The sequence below is a fragment of the Morone saxatilis genome, unplaced genomic scaffold, assembly GCF_004916995.1.
Source record: "Morone saxatilis isolate NCDOM2014 unplaced genomic scaffold, NCSU_SB_2.0 Contig9, whole genome shotgun sequence".
Lineage (NCBI taxonomy): Eukaryota > Metazoa > Chordata > Actinopteri > Moronidae > Morone > Morone saxatilis.
The window spans coordinates 17,319,544-17,334,720 of NW_023340268.1; the positions used below are offsets into that span (position 1 = coordinate 17,319,544).

General features: G+C 41.7%; 1 protein-coding gene across 1 annotated transcript in view; it reads right to left on the reverse strand.

Annotated features, from left to right (window-relative positions):
* trioa (trio Rho guanine nucleotide exchange factor a) overlaps window positions 1-15,177 on the reverse strand; it is a 68,797-nt gene that overhangs the window by 14,525 nt on the left and 39,095 nt on the right. The window contains exons 11-37 of the mRNA XM_035680950.1: window positions 14,590-14,721; window positions 13,848-14,075; window positions 13,588-13,590; window positions 12,979-13,101; window positions 11,959-12,150; window positions 11,104-11,273; window positions 9,556-9,730; window positions 9,006-9,201; window positions 8,155-8,321; window positions 7,908-8,027; window positions 7,586-7,777; window positions 7,335-7,484; window positions 7,133-7,247; window positions 6,523-6,638; window positions 6,303-6,425; window positions 6,025-6,219; window positions 5,781-5,896; window positions 4,887-4,953; window positions 4,616-4,725; window positions 3,829-3,898; window positions 3,192-3,281; window positions 3,015-3,107; window positions 2,799-2,910; window positions 2,486-2,676; window positions 2,000-2,101; window positions 270-412; window positions 23-122 (exon numbers count right to left, since the gene is read on the reverse strand). Coding sequence (XP_035536843.1) covers window positions 23-122; window positions 270-412; window positions 2,000-2,101; window positions 2,486-2,676; window positions 2,799-2,910; window positions 3,015-3,107; window positions 3,192-3,281; window positions 3,829-3,898; window positions 4,616-4,725; window positions 4,887-4,953; window positions 5,781-5,896; window positions 6,025-6,219; window positions 6,303-6,425; window positions 6,523-6,638; window positions 7,133-7,247; window positions 7,335-7,484; window positions 7,586-7,777; window positions 7,908-8,027; window positions 8,155-8,321; window positions 9,006-9,201; window positions 9,556-9,730; window positions 11,104-11,273; window positions 11,959-12,150; window positions 12,979-13,101; window positions 13,588-13,590; window positions 13,848-14,075; window positions 14,590-14,721 — 3,591 coding nt within the window. The remainder of the gene's footprint in view (window positions 1-22; window positions 123-269; window positions 413-1,999; window positions 2,102-2,485; window positions 2,677-2,798; window positions 2,911-3,014; window positions 3,108-3,191; window positions 3,282-3,828; window positions 3,899-4,615; window positions 4,726-4,886; window positions 4,954-5,780; window positions 5,897-6,024; window positions 6,220-6,302; window positions 6,426-6,522; window positions 6,639-7,132; window positions 7,248-7,334; window positions 7,485-7,585; window positions 7,778-7,907; window positions 8,028-8,154; window positions 8,322-9,005; window positions 9,202-9,555; window positions 9,731-11,103; window positions 11,274-11,958; window positions 12,151-12,978; window positions 13,102-13,587; window positions 13,591-13,847; window positions 14,076-14,589; window positions 14,722-15,177) is intronic.

A 15,177-nucleotide genomic window follows, 5' to 3' on the forward strand; every position in this document is an offset into this window, starting at 1 on the left:
GTGTGTGTGTGTGTTGGCTCACCTTGTCGCTGTCCAGTGTGTTCTGCGAAGTGCGGGATGCCAGAGAGATGGTGTCTGGTTGGCTGCTGCCTTCACCCTGACTGTCCAGGTCCTCTCCATCCCTAACAGACACACACAATCAATAAGAAAGTGAGCTTAAAGGAACTTTAGAGTGTTTGTGACTGATTTGATCAAAACCAATATGTTCCTCGTAGGCATTGCTCTCTGTTACTTTAGAACGTCTTGAATTAAAGGTGTCACATGCTTACCGTCGCCCCTTGTGGTGCTTGGCTGTAGTTGCTTTGGGAATATGAATGGGCTCCTTGAGTGCTCCTCTCAGGTGAATGGTGCGCTCCTGAATCACCTCCCTGATGTGCTTGATCCAGTCCTGCTTGTTCTCTATGCTTGACGCCTGTTATATGTCAATAACGGAACGATTTCAAGAAGTCAGAAGTTAGAGTTGTCACAAAATGAACTTCCTTTGGAATTCTTGTTTCACTCTGAGTTTCACACAAGTCTGAATTTAGCTCTTGTCATCTCTTATCAACTGAAGGCATTTTTCAGATTAAAAATATTCTATATGAGCCTTCTCCAGCCGTGGACCCCCAGGATATTTATGCTACAATCTTTCAGGCCCCCAGTTAGGGGTTTAAGTGTGTTTCTGCTATGGATGTACTGCTTTTACCCATCTAGAGTGTTCTTAAGCTATAGTTCAAGAACGAGAGCGAGGATAAGAAGTGCTAAGAGTTTGTGTTTCAGACTTGTGAGAAGTGGCTGAGGGCTGTGTTGTGGGATAGTTTGTACTCACCATCGCTCCATGTTTGGATCCCTGACTTAGCTTTGAATTTAAAATATAAAATAGAGAATTTCACTGGGTTGGTTTTAGAAGATGTACATAACATTTTTTTATGCTGACAAAATGGTTTGACATGATAGAAACGTACAACACTGATAATTTGCCTTGACAGCAGACTGTAGGCCAATTAAATGTGTAGCAGATTGTAATGGATTGTGTGTGCGTGTGTGAACATGTGTAGTTAGTAATGAGACACAATTCATTTACAATGCACATACCACATGACTGCTTCTCAGCGGTTAGTTTGGTAGTCAACATGTATCATAAAGTTGTAATGCTCAGAATTAGATGTGTTAGGATTTTGGCTTCATGCTGTTCCAACGGCTGACACTAATTTTAATCCATCTGTGGCAGAATTCAACAGGAAAACACACAGAAGACCACTCTACACACTAAACAAACTGATTTAATTTAAATAGTCATATCTTACTTCTACAATGGCGCAGATAATTAAAAAGCTTATTTTTCTGGTAGAGAAAATGGCTACTCGTCACTTTGTTAAAGTGGCATGGAGCCAGGATGGGAGATAGTGGGCGTCAAGGGGTTGAATCAGTGTCAGCAGGCGTTGGTGGAAGCATGTCAGCCCACAGAAAGAATTAGAGATACAAACATCCACAGAAAACACAGCCCCAGATATACAGATGTGTCTGTTTGTTAACAGATGGAACAAAGCAGAATCTAACCAGAGGACAGAGGCTGACAGAGAGAGACAGACAGAAGACAGAGAGAAAGAAAAAAACAAATCAAGGAGACAGAAGAGGAGTTTGTGACTACAGAAAGCCTCTCGGGCCACCTTAAAGCTGCTCATGCAATCAAACAAGACGTCAGAGAGATGAGAATATAAGAAGAAAGGTAGAAGAATATGAAGAGAGGAAAGAGAAAACTGGGTTAGACCGATATAAAGATTTTCTGACACACTTGGCTGGCCATTGGGGTTTTTCCCAATCAGATATTGTGAGTGACTTTCAACACACTAACATGGAAGTCTGTTAGATTACATATTTAATATCAAGCATGTCAAATAAAATGTTACTATGTTCGGTTTTAGTCCCCAGCCAAATTCAGTGCTACTTTTAAAAACCCATATCGGTTGAACCCTACAGCAGATTTGAAAGGAAACTGATGAGAGGAAGTATGTTTTACCTTGAGCACAATCTTGTTGTCAGATGTTGGTGTGCGTCCCACCCATAGAGCAAACTTACAGGGGTCTCCTTCAACATGCTCCGTTACCCCTAACTCTGACGTCTGGGAAAAGAGAAGAATGTGAGGAATCAGAAATTTCACAGGTGAGTATGGTAGTCTTCTACAAGGTTCACTTTGTCATTTCAGAACAATGGCTGTTGGAAATACTTTTGCTCCAAATAAAAGTGAGATTTCTTCAGACAGTTGAGCCTTGAGACTGTCTCAAGTGTTTCAAGTAGTGGCAATTAGATTTACTTGCATTTTGTTAAGTACAACTACTGCAGTTCAAGATTGAAGAACATTAAAAATGCTAATTAGGTCATCTACCAATCAAACTTTTCAAGAACTTCACTATAAACGCTCAAAAGCCTGATTGGCTCTTACTAATAATACATTGTTCTTAATTCAGTTTCTTTCATTATATACTTTTCACAACTGTCTACTTACAAAGAGTTTGCTCTTGTAGATGTATTTGCTCCTGCCGTTTGAGTCCTTGACCTCCTTGCTAAAGACAAGAGACATCTCAAAGAGGAACAGGTGGCGCTCTCGACCCTTACGGATCAGAGTCTTTGGATCCCAGACCTGGAACGACTCCTGGAGGATGAGCTCGCCCTGGGACTCAATATTTTCATCAAAACCTGAGAGGAGGAAGAGGGGGATATTAGCATGGAGATTTGTGTTATTGGTTGATTTATTAGTTAGAATTTTATAGAAGGTAGGTAAATGATGACAGCAACATAAATAATGAATAGATAATCACCTTCCAGCATGGAGAGGTGCATGGCGTCGTTGGCTTTCTTCGGAACACTGAGCATCACCTCCAGGCCGTCCTTGATCTCTCCTTTACCTTCTTCACAGCAAGTCAGCAGCTCCTATACACACACACACACACACACACACACACACACAGAAACCATGACAACAAGAAACTATGGAGACAGCCACCACAGAAGTGAGACTTGGTATGGTGGGTCACCTTCAGAAGGAGCTGATACTTGGTGATTCTCTGCACAGGCTTGATCAGATAAGAAGAGATGGAGTTGGCCAGTCGGTGCCTCTGTTGAATTTCCTGCATAGAGAAGAACAGTCATGTGATAGGATGTAACTGAGAGGACTTTACAGTTTCATTTTAACAGCCATAGGCGATACTCACATCAAAGTAGTTCCCAGCATGCTCGAGGATGAGCTGGGTGGAGTCTGGTTTGTTCTTACAGTAGTTCACATACATCTGGAACTTATCAGCCTAGATGAAGAGAGAAAGATAAAATGATTGCAGTTTAAACTTGAAAGATTATGCTGACAGTGAATAGATTAAGCAAGTTTTATGAACCTATAAGGCCACAATTTATATTTAAAATCTACAACCTGTGAGCTAAAAGGTCCAGTGTGTAACATTTAGGAGGACCTATTGGCAGAAATGAAGTATAATATTCATAGGTGTTTTTTCATTAGTGTATAATTACCTGAAAATAAGAATTGTCGTGTTTTCTTTAGCTTAGAATGAGCAGTTTTTATCTATAGAGGGAGCGTGGCCTCCACCGGCCATGTTCGTACAGTAGCCCCGAACGGACAAACCAAACACGGTTCTATATTGGGCCTTTCACGGTTATCATTAGTTTCGCAGCCACCTTAGTGTCTCCTACATGCTAGAAAGGCTGAGCTGTATTGAAATAGTTGCAATCTGCAACTTCTTTGCTAGATGCCACTAAGTCTTACACACAGGTCCTCTAATATTGTTATTGGCAAGTTTAAGCACACCTAGCATATGCTGGTGAACAAATGATACATACCCATGTGACAAAGCAATGCCCAACATCCTCTGGTAGCTGCTCATATTTCTCCAACTCTTTGAGAAAGATGCTGACAAAACAAAGAATGAGAGATTGAAATGTGAGAAGCAGCAAAAGCATGAAAACATCTTTCAATCTGTATACAGCGTTTCCCACAGGATTACAGTGTAGCAGGGACGGAAGGGTTGGCGCCCCAAAAAATATCTATTTCAAAAAATTTTTTTGGGAGTTTTGAGATTTTTGAAGGAGGCTCATTGTTAATGACGGAGCCTGACAAAACGGTCGAAAGCAACATGGTAATGAATGACATCGGCATTACCTGGTCCACGCTGTTAAAATAAACTCTGTGTGTCTGTGCCAGAGAGCATCTGTCTCTGTGTCTCGGCAGTGTGACTGTCAGTAGACTGCACAGGAGGGGCAGAGTAAGGGGAGATTGTCTACTAGTTAATCGATTGTGTCTACTTCTACTGTAATTGAGAGATGCTTTGTTGAAGCAACGCCGCAAAACACAATGTTAGAGAGAAGTGTAAAAATATTCTTGGCGGGGGGAAATACACCATGGCGGCACGCTATAGTCTCAGTAATTAATGGGAAAAACACTGTGTATATAGCTTAACTACAGAGGAATCATGGTATAAGAAGCTACTAAGCTACTACAACTTTGTTTTTAATGTTTTAATGAATTGCATCATGGTGCTTGGACCCTGATATTATACTTGCTTTCCAGTCTAGTTCAAACTTTGATCTAACCTAAATCAGGAATGACAGAGTCCTGAAGGATTCTTACTTATGGTGGAATTCATAGAGGTCCTGCATGTTTCCGAATATGATGTGCTCCTTGTTGATGATTCCTGGAGGAATCTCCTCAACTCCACTGGTCATCTCCCACAGGTAGGTCTGCACAGAGAGTAAAAAAAAATAAAAAATAAAAAATAAAATCAAAACCAACCAAACTCTTCAACAGGGTTCTGATACATTTCCAAATTTTGTGTGAAAAGTTGCTGCACAACTCTGGCATTAAACAGGTTAAGACTGGTGGGTTGTGAAGCTGGACTTACATCCATACACTCCCGCAGGTCTCGCACGTAGGCTTTTTCTGTCTGAATCAGCTCTGCCATGATGAACCTAGACACACATACACACACATAAAATTAGCAATTGTCGTACTGTCCTCATCCACAGAATCATAAATCACCAGTAGCACTCTTTCTGCCGGTCTGCTTCATCCATTTACGCTAATGAATAATGAAAGAGTTATGGGCCATAAAACTAGTCATAAACCAGCCATGAATGACTGAAATCATGCTCATGATTTGTGCTGCTCATATAAAATGACACCATCTCTTTTTCCAGTGTACTACATGTAGACTAATTTGTTCTCTTGTGCAGCTTGACTGTTGTGTCTGCAGTTCCTGTGCTGGCGCAGCAAAGAAGAGGCTGATGTGTGGAGAAGGAATCCATTAGGTACATACATTTACACTGAACTCACTCTCTTACTCAGAACCACTTACATATATTGAGCAAAGAGGGGTTCAGCATTGACATTACTGTTGACAAGGACAACGGCGAGTGCAATCATTGAAAATGTGACCATCTAATAACAGATTATCTTAGTAACTGTTAGGCTGCTCTGCTCCATATTTTATGCACTGAGCCAATGATTTAATTAGTCGTCCTGTGGGGCAATAAAATATGTTTCCAACAGGAAGAAAAATGCAGTGAAAATTCTGACTAGCTTCTAATTGTTTAGTTTGTAGGCATAGCACCTACTGTTCAGTAGTGGAGCTTGTAGCTCTGCAGGCTAAATGATAAACAATTTTATAAAACACAACCTAGCGCACTTTTCAATCTGCTAAATTATTCTGGAATAGCCTGGAATAAACCTGTTCTAAACAATTCTGCCTTTTTTCTGATATCTGGAAGTGCAAAATAAACAGGAAGTGATGACATACTCCTTTCTGCGTGCCGACTTGCGTTTCTCCTCGTTTAGCTCGTGAGCAGCATCCCGCAGCTTGACCTCTGACCCTGGAGCCGTTGCTGGGATGATGTCCAACTGGAGATCCTTACTCTGACACAGCCAGAGACAAAGTAAAAATATTTAGGAGATTTCAAGAGACAAAACAAAAATTTTTATAAATAATAATTAGCTAACTTTCTACCCCTGTAACCCCTTAGCAAATCAACATGACCACTTACTGCCTTGTTAGAGTCCGAGGAGATGCCCAGGGCTTTCTCCAGGCTGCAGCGGTACTTGTCCATACGCAGGGAGAAGTCTCTGTAGCGTTTGTCCACCGCCGTCACCCATTTTTTGATCTCCCCCGCGTGACTGTGGCCCTTCTCGCAGAAGCCGTCAGCCAGCTGGATCAGCAGCTTCACACGCTCCTTGGTTTGCTGAAGGAGGAGAGAGTGTTAAATGCATGCAGACGGGCATACACACAGTCACATGGTTGTTTGTGCGAGTGTGTGAGGCCAACCTTGGCTGTGATGTGGAAGTCCTCGTGCTCCTTTAGCAGTTCCTGTGTGTGGTGGATACTCGAGCCAGTGGAGGTGTGTGTGGACAGGTAAAACTCCCCAGTGTCATGAATCCACTCCAGAGCCTAAAAACATACAAACACACAGGACCCATGTATTTTCATATCACATGACAACCGAGAGCAGAGTGCTGTATTACTGTAGGTTATTTGTTTCATTTACCTGTTTGGCACTGCGTTCAAACACCACATACTGCTGACACTGGTCCAGCCGTCGTTTCCTCATGGTCCAAAAGTGGAGAACACGATTCTCTCTCTGTAGCAGCTCGTTGAGGATGTCTTAACACAACAGAAACACAAGTTGAGGCATTCAGCACCAAACCTAACTCAAAGGATTTAATCAGTACTGCATACTGCCAGGACACAGCAAGATCCCAGACTTGTTAAAGAGCTTTTCTTGTTTGGACAGGAAGAATGGAAGTGCCCTTATTAACCAGTCCAAATGATCAAAAACATGACTATTTCATTGGTCCTTTATTAATTTGTTAAGTTTTTAATTATTCATGTTAATCTGTGTTAATTAAATGAAGTAACAATTTCAACTGTTTATCCATTACTTTTAGCTAAATATTTCAACTGAATTATTTTTAACTATGTATTTTGACCATTCAGGCTATCCACTACTTTTACCTAACCATTTATCCATTATTTATAGTTTTTTTTCCCTATTACGTTTAACTAATCTGTCTGCTCGCTTGCCAACTAGTTTTCATACACTCATTCGCAACATTCAGTGTTCAGGTGTTGCAGCCTAGGTAATGTCTGATACTCACTTTTAACCTGCTGTTCTGGGGCTTTGACGTGGCTCAGCATCCCGGGCATGTTGACGCTGTTCCTGTGCATGTACTTGAGGAAGACGTCTGCGTTTCTTCTGGCAAGAGTGCATGCCTGATAGAAATATCAACACATGCATTGAGATCAGAGATGTAACTTGATGCTATGTGTAGGGTTTGGTCTGATATTGCTGTATGTTACCTTGAGGAAGGCCTCTTTCTGTTCCAAGTGTTTACTGATCATGGGGGTGACATGGTCCGTTTCACAGTTGGGTCCCAGTTTGTCGGCTCCTCCGCACCAGTCCTCCTCTCTCTTATACTCTTGCTCCAGGCTCTCCAACACACTGCAGACCTGTAGAAACATATTTGGTGTGTCATCTAGGGAAAAACACTGAAATGTCTTTTTTTTGTGGAAATCATATCAAATGCTGAACCCTCCTTGAGGTCCCCTACCTGTTCAGAGGTCTTGTAGAAGGCCACTGAGGCATTGACCAGCTTGAGTCGGTCCTCCATTTTCAGCATGAGCTGCTGCCAGTGGGAAGCCACACTCTCTGCGCAGTCTCTGATCAGGTCCATGTCATAATGGTTTGCCTGGAGCAGAGCCTCTGCCTTCTGCTGAACCTGCAGGGCACTCTGGTGAGTTTTCTGCAGAGAATGAAAAGGTGGAGAAAGGACGGGGTTAGAATGAACACAATAATTAGCAATTAACAAAGCAGAAATCTTGCTGCAAACAGAACACATAATAGAGGGAGAAACTGATGGTATAAACAAACACCTCGATAGCGTGTTGAAACTGTTCATGTTCTCTCTGCAGTTGTTCAGCTTCCTGCAGGGAGCTGGCTGTTATTAGACCAGCATTCAGCATTGACTCGCCGTTACGAATCCAACCCAGAACCTGAAAAAAACGGAGAAAAGTTGTGATCAAATGTCACCAACCCAAATTGCAGATATCTTAGTATAGTGTAGTTACATAATCTTGGCTGCAGGTGGCGCCTTTTCACAGGTATGTGACTGTGTTCTACCTGTTTGACTTCCGCCTGTAGGTGTCTCAGCTGAACACACTGCTCCAAGTGCCTGCGGTGCTGCTCGGTTGCCAAGTCGAGTTCTTGCTGCTTCTCATGGAGAAACTCCAGCAGGTGCTGAACCCGCGTAGCCATATCGACATCCCGGTCACAGAGAAGCTCCACGCCTGCAGGCAAGACAAACACTGACATTAGCTTTGGATGGCTACAGTAGACCTGCTATTAACTTTAATTACCTTTATCCCCCACAGTCACACTCACATCTGTATTAGTGTTATAGATTAATTTACCTTGATTCTAATAATTCCTATGGATATTATCAGTATGTTTTGATACACGTGACATGATGTAACCATTCCTTGTGCTGTTTTAGAGAGCACCTATTAGCATGTGAGATCACAGGTGAGTTATTATGGTTAGTGAGTGGGTGCCTCTCATCACAAACACTGACCGAATATGACCCGCAACACCTACACAGTATCAATATTAAACTAATGTAACCAACACAGAAATCTGTGCAGCAACAGTGAAAATGAGCTGTATCCTGCTTTAACCCTCAGCTGAACAATGACTGATGTCTGATGTGGCAACAAGGTGACAGTCAAACATCTCTTCACTTCTACTTCACAGCATTTCAGATGTAATAGCTTATAATAGCAGGAGCACAGGAGGACAGATTTTTAGACAGTATTTACAGATTTCACGAGGCTTTTTAAGACCTTTAAAGCCTGGACACAATTTCAAGAAAATTTAAATAATGAAAGAAAGCCAGAAAAACTAGCTTACTATAAGACTAATGGCTACCTTGGACGGCATAATACTGTAGGGTACGGTCTGAGTGGTGTACTTACCAGAGGCCTGGACTTCATTGACGTACTGCAGCAGCTCCTGTCCCTGGTGGATGACATCGAAGGTGAGGTTGTTCATGGTCAGAGCCTTGTCAGCGTGGTGCTGCAGTCTCTGCTCGGCCAGCGTCAGGTCCTCCGTGTCAAAATCATTCATCTGACCTGTGAGCTCCTCGTTCCACGACTCCAGGTCAGAGATGATCTGAGGAAGGACAATGGCCAAATACACATTTATTGAGATTAGGGATGGAATGGTACACTCAACTCATGATTCAATACATTCACGATACTGGGTTAATGATATAATTTCACGAAAAACAAAACTTTAACAAAATGAGGCTGAAGACAGAAAAAGATTTCTCAGACCAATCTACAAAATCTATTTTCTCTCACATTGTCTTTATGAAGTTATAGAATCCTTTTTTATTCCTGAGGTAGGGTATGCATAATGCATATTTATGTATCGAGTGTCACAAATAGAGAGTGTAGCACTAAGCTAACCCTGCTCCCTCCTCCTCCTCCTCCTACGCCTCCTCCTCCTCCCATGCAGACTCACATCAATGGCATCCCTCTCGAAGATGCGGAGCTGCAGGAAGAGCTCCAGTTTGATCTTCCTCTCCTGGAAGAGCTCCTCCATCTGGGCCTGGGCCTCGTCCAGCTGCTGCAGGACGCTCTCGATGTGGTTGATGGAGCTGTTGTGGGGCGTCTTGTTGCTGGAGATGGCCGAGTCCCTGGAACAGAAACGCACAATTAAGTAATAAGCAGTGAGAGGCAGCGCAAGGCACTTTTAAAATGGCTATAAAGACACAGTTGGGCACCAAGCCAAGCGAACTTAGCTGCTCGAAAAACTGCTGCATAGCACAGCCTGCAGTGGCTTATTCAGCTGTAATATAGCAAAGCTGTGGATTTCAAGCTGCCAAGAGGAATCCTCTTGTAGAGACACATACACATAGATACTTTTATTGAATGGATTTCTTTTTTTAATAGAAAATCTATTAAAAATTGTTCCGGATATTAGATGGTGTTGCTTTTTCATTTTCCTTTGTTTCCTTTGTTTCCTTTAAAAAACTGTTGCTACAGAATAATTTCTTACACACACACAAAAATGAAAGGTGTGTAGAGTTACAGTTGCCTCCCGGAGGGACTGCTTTCATAAGTGTGTGTCTAATTGTGTGGCAGACTTATATAAGAATTCACTGAGGAGCCAATACACTGGGGAGAGAGGGATGGAGAGAGAGAGAGAGAGAAGAGAGAGAGAAGAGAGAGAGAGAGAGAGAGAGAGAGAGAGAGAGAACAAAGGGGGTGGATGAGGAGGGAGGAAGAAGAGAGACTGGAACATCCTCTGTATAAAAATAGAGTTGAAGAATAACGGTCAACTGCATCCACCTCTCCAACACCCCATTCTGTCCCCTCAGATTTCTTTTTTTGGTTTAACGCGTCTCACCGTTATTAAATTTGCACATTCTATGTCTAAACTATCCTGCCAAAGTTATATGGAGAGAAAAGAAGAAGAAGTCCATTATGTAACCAGCACTAACATTTTATTGTCACTAATTAGCTTAAATGAGGCAGTAACCCGCATAGTTTGTTGCGCATACCATGTGCGCAATTATCTTGTTTTCTTTCACTGCTGCTGGATTCTCTCTCTTAACTAGTGGTTTACAGGATTGGTTGGGGTCCGTTTATTGGTTTTACTTACTGTAGTTGCCTGATACAGTTGATACTAGTTTTGCAGATTGCATCGGACTGCCTTTGGATTCACATCAGAAGTGAAATTTAGGGTAGTTTCAGATCACTGTCAGAGGAACTATTTTTAGTTTAGTCTTGTTTCGATGTTTACTAATTTGTAGGTTTCGATTTAATTGCAGTTAGAAAACTGTGCAGAGAAGAATGCATCCATTGACATGCATGTGCATACTGTTTAAACAAGAAACAGATATACAGTACAGCATAGCTGAAGAATTACCTTAGGAGCTTCATTAAAAGTTTAAAATAAGTTGTCTACACACCACTCTCTGCTTTTTGAAGAACATATAAATGTATCATTTCAGCTTGTCTGGTTTCACTTTTAGGAAGGTTGTTTTTATTTTTTATTAATCTCTACCTGAGCTGCTGGATGAGGTCTTCTCCCTCCTTGATGACGTTGACGGTGACCTGCAGCGTGGTCTGCTGCTGCTGGCCGAAGCGTTTGATCAGATCCTGGACGGCCTCCACTGACTCGGCATAAACGTCGTCCAGTAGCTCCTTCTGGAGCTCCTCCAGCCATGTCCACAGCTACAGAGGGACGTTTATTAAAATGATATATATAAAAACATTTTACAGCACAGACTGTTCTTATACTATGCTATGAGGCTTCTGTTAATTGTAATATATATATATATATATATTATATTTTGAATATTATAATAGGTAAAAAGATATTTGTTTAATCTCACTCCATCAAAATTAAGTCACACACATTGTTTGATGGACTTGGACTGAAGCTCACACTGCTCAAAGCTCAAAAGTCTCACTCTGGTCACAGAATACACACAGAAACACACACTGTTATCACACCCTAACATGCAAACAGTCAGTAACACAAATGTTCCATCGCTTTTGCAATCACAGCATTCTTAATAAGTGTTTAATGACACTGACAGAGGACAGTCCAGTGACTGCCATCTGAATCCACCGTCATGGTCAAGCTAAACATCGATAATCCACACCTAAACCTGATTCTAATACTAACCTTATCCCCAAACTATCCTCATTTATTAAAGGAGGACTGGAAAATGTCCTCAGATCAAAAAATGGCCACCTCTATGTGACTAACTGGATAAAAGCAAAACAATACACACATATTCCATTTTATCTGTTAATTATTCCCCTCTTGCTCAGAGAGCACTGTGAAAGCTCTCATCCACACAAACACACAGCCCACCATCCACTTCAGCATTATGTCATCCTCTCTGCCTACCTCTTTGACGTGCGTGTGGAAGGCGACAGACATGTCCAGCAGGACTTTGCGCTGCTCCACGCGGCGAACAAAGTCTTGGATTCTGTCTTCGAGCTGGTGGGCGGCCTGGTAGATCTCCTCTGGGTCGCACTCTCCCGTCTGGGCCAGCTGCTCGGCCGCCTCCAGCAGCTTGTCTGCATTGGTGTATGTATTCTACACCGATGGAAAGAAAGAGATGGATCAACCCAAGAAAACAGTATAATGCAAGTAAAACATATTTGAACACGAGCAGAGACAGAAAGCAGGGCGGAAATGACAGACGTGTACACTGATTAGAGTCGGTGATAGTAGAGCTGCACAGAGATAACTAGTGAGAGGAAATAGAAACAGAGAGTGGGTGAATGTGATATAAAGAGGAAGTGAAAGATGCTACTGAAACAAATGGCTTCAATAAGGTGGGATATCAGAAGAATGATACTAATGTTTTCTGGTTAAAGCTGATTCTGGGCAGGTATTCTGCACTATTTTGTCAGTATTTAGCAGCGGTGAAAATTAATCAAAATATTAGTGCAATATGCAAATCACAGAAGCTAAACTGTTTTGGTAGGGGTAAAATGTGTAACAAAACAGCATTATAATAAGTACGTAGTGGCTGCAGAGATGTCCTGGTCCTAACAAATCTTGTCTTTTTCAGCATCATTGTGATTTTAAATAGCCTTTTTAAGTAAAAAAATAAATTTGTGATGCAAAAATAATCATTTTCGCACCTAAAATTGTGAATCAATATCGCAGTATCTGTCAAAATAATCAGAATATGATGTTTTTACCATAAGTTGCAGCTCTAGCAGTGAAGACCCTTTATTTAAGGGAAAGCAGCAATACTGCAGCACACATTTTCAAATACTGAAAATGCAACTCAAATAAAAGTGTGCAAGTTAGCAAAATGTACTTAAGATGGCATGAATATAGAAAAATATAACTGTCAGCATATTGGCTTAAATTTAGTAGAGAGGGAGAGTTACAGAAACAGAACCAAGATACCTGTGCCACTTCCTCAAAATCTTCGTGGCGTTTCTGTAGAGCTCGAGCTCGATGGAGGGACTTTCCGACACCTGTGTGTTTGCTGAGGAAGGCTTCGCCATGGTTTTCTATCCAGTCCAGCACCTGTGCACAGAGACCACACGTCCAACCAAGTGAGACAAACATCAGGACATGGACAACCACAAGGGGGTGCTCTAAGGTGGTAGATAAGCCACAAGTGTCGATGATAATCAAAAGAGTGGATAAGAGAAGAGGAAAGACAGAAATTAGGATTGGTGTTAAACAAGGTGTTGCACCGAGCCTTTTCTTTTCACACTTCTCTCCCTGCACTCTGTCTTTCAAAGTGTTAATGGATGAACAGCATCTGCATGGACATATGACCCAATTCAGTTGCCATAGCAACCGTTGCCATGTCAACACACTCAGGAATGCCCATGATTTTTGGACAGTATGCAACTGCATTATCATATTGGCCTATTTGATTATGACATTCTCATTATAATTGTTTTCAGGCCTTTATTCTGCAGAGAGCATTTACATTTCGGGCTTTTATCCAATGTTCCTTTCCACAGAAATGCATGATGAGTGAAGACGCAAGCTTCCAGCAACTTGCTCAAGGACATTTTGATAGGAAACATGGCTGCTGCTGGGATCAAACCCTCTATTAAGAGTAGAATCCTTCTAACCAGTAAGCTACCCTGCTATTTTCAAATTACTGTCTAACCCTCTCATGTTATCCTGAAAAAACTGGCAATTAAGTTTGGTCCTAAAATTACCATGTATCCGAGAAAACATGCACATGCATATAAACAAAAACATATATATATATATATATATATATATATATATATATACATATATATGCGTACACCATAGTCCTGTTGAAAGACGCAGAGCTGCAGACGTTGGTGCAGCCGCACTTTGCGGTGTTGCCAGATGTTTTCCAGCTGTCTCTGATGATGCAGCACCTCGTGGATGATGTCCAGGACGTGGTGCACTGCCTTGGAGTAGTTTGCCGATGCTGTCAGTGAATCAGCACCGCCTGGGGTCAAAGGTCGCTGCAGCTTGTCCAGCAGGGCTTTGCCATCTTGGCTCACCTGAGGAACAGTCAGAACAGAAGCTGTTGTGGTATTTTTCACTCACAGCTACTACACAAATGCACAGGAGTGAAAAGTATATTGGCATAAATATGATTTGTATGTGACTCAACCTAGAAATATAAACCAAATACCAACTGCCAGCAAACTGTAAAGACAATTGCCTGGGAGAGCACACACTTTTGATGTTATATTTGGAAACTAAAAAAATAAATGATAAATGAAAGTGTCACAAAAGAGGAATAAGGAAAAAAAAGTTATTTTTTGTTCTTTACAGTTGCACTTCCTTTAATAAGGTTAGTGTAAAAGTAGTTTTCTCTTTTAAATTAAATTTGAAGTACAGGGTTGTACTGTATAGAAGTTGACAGGAAAAAGCCTTAATTTTGACTTTATCTTACAAAAAGCAATTCTACCTAAAGAAAACCCACCTATATCAGAGGCACATTTTTTAAAGTTTGTACCCCATGAACACATCCATGAACACATTATATACGTATATAAAGTGTGATGTTACCTCAGAGTAAGCAGCGGTGATGTGTTCATACAGGCCTTGGTGGTGGTGGATGCCGTCTTCAAGGTCTTGCAGCTCGGAGGGCAAATCCACCTCGCCGCATGCCTTACACCACGAGTCCACGTTACTCATGTACTGCAGGGCAAGAAACGCACACATGCATTTACCCAAACTGCCACTCAGATGTAAAGCATTTCACATAAGACAGGACATGAGGCAGTGGCGTATACATCCTTGTGCTCTGCCCGGGAGTCACATGTTAGTCAGACATAACAGAGTGCACACAAAATCGCCTGAGGAGCATTTTCTTTACCATTACTGAGCTTAAACTCGCTGAAATGTCCTTTCATATGCTTATGAGCTCTCTTAAGACTTTTTCAGAAGAATGGCTGAGCGTGCTGTTCATTGGCCTGTGGTGACTTCCTAGAACTTTCTGTACCCCCATGTGGGAGGGGAGGAAAACAAACCAATGCTGGCCTCGAAGAAATATCAGAAAGTTGAAGAGATTTCATGAAGATAGAAGATATATACTTTAGTAATCCCCTATTGGGATTATATCAAGGGCCCCTCAGCAGTGCACAGGAGGTGAAA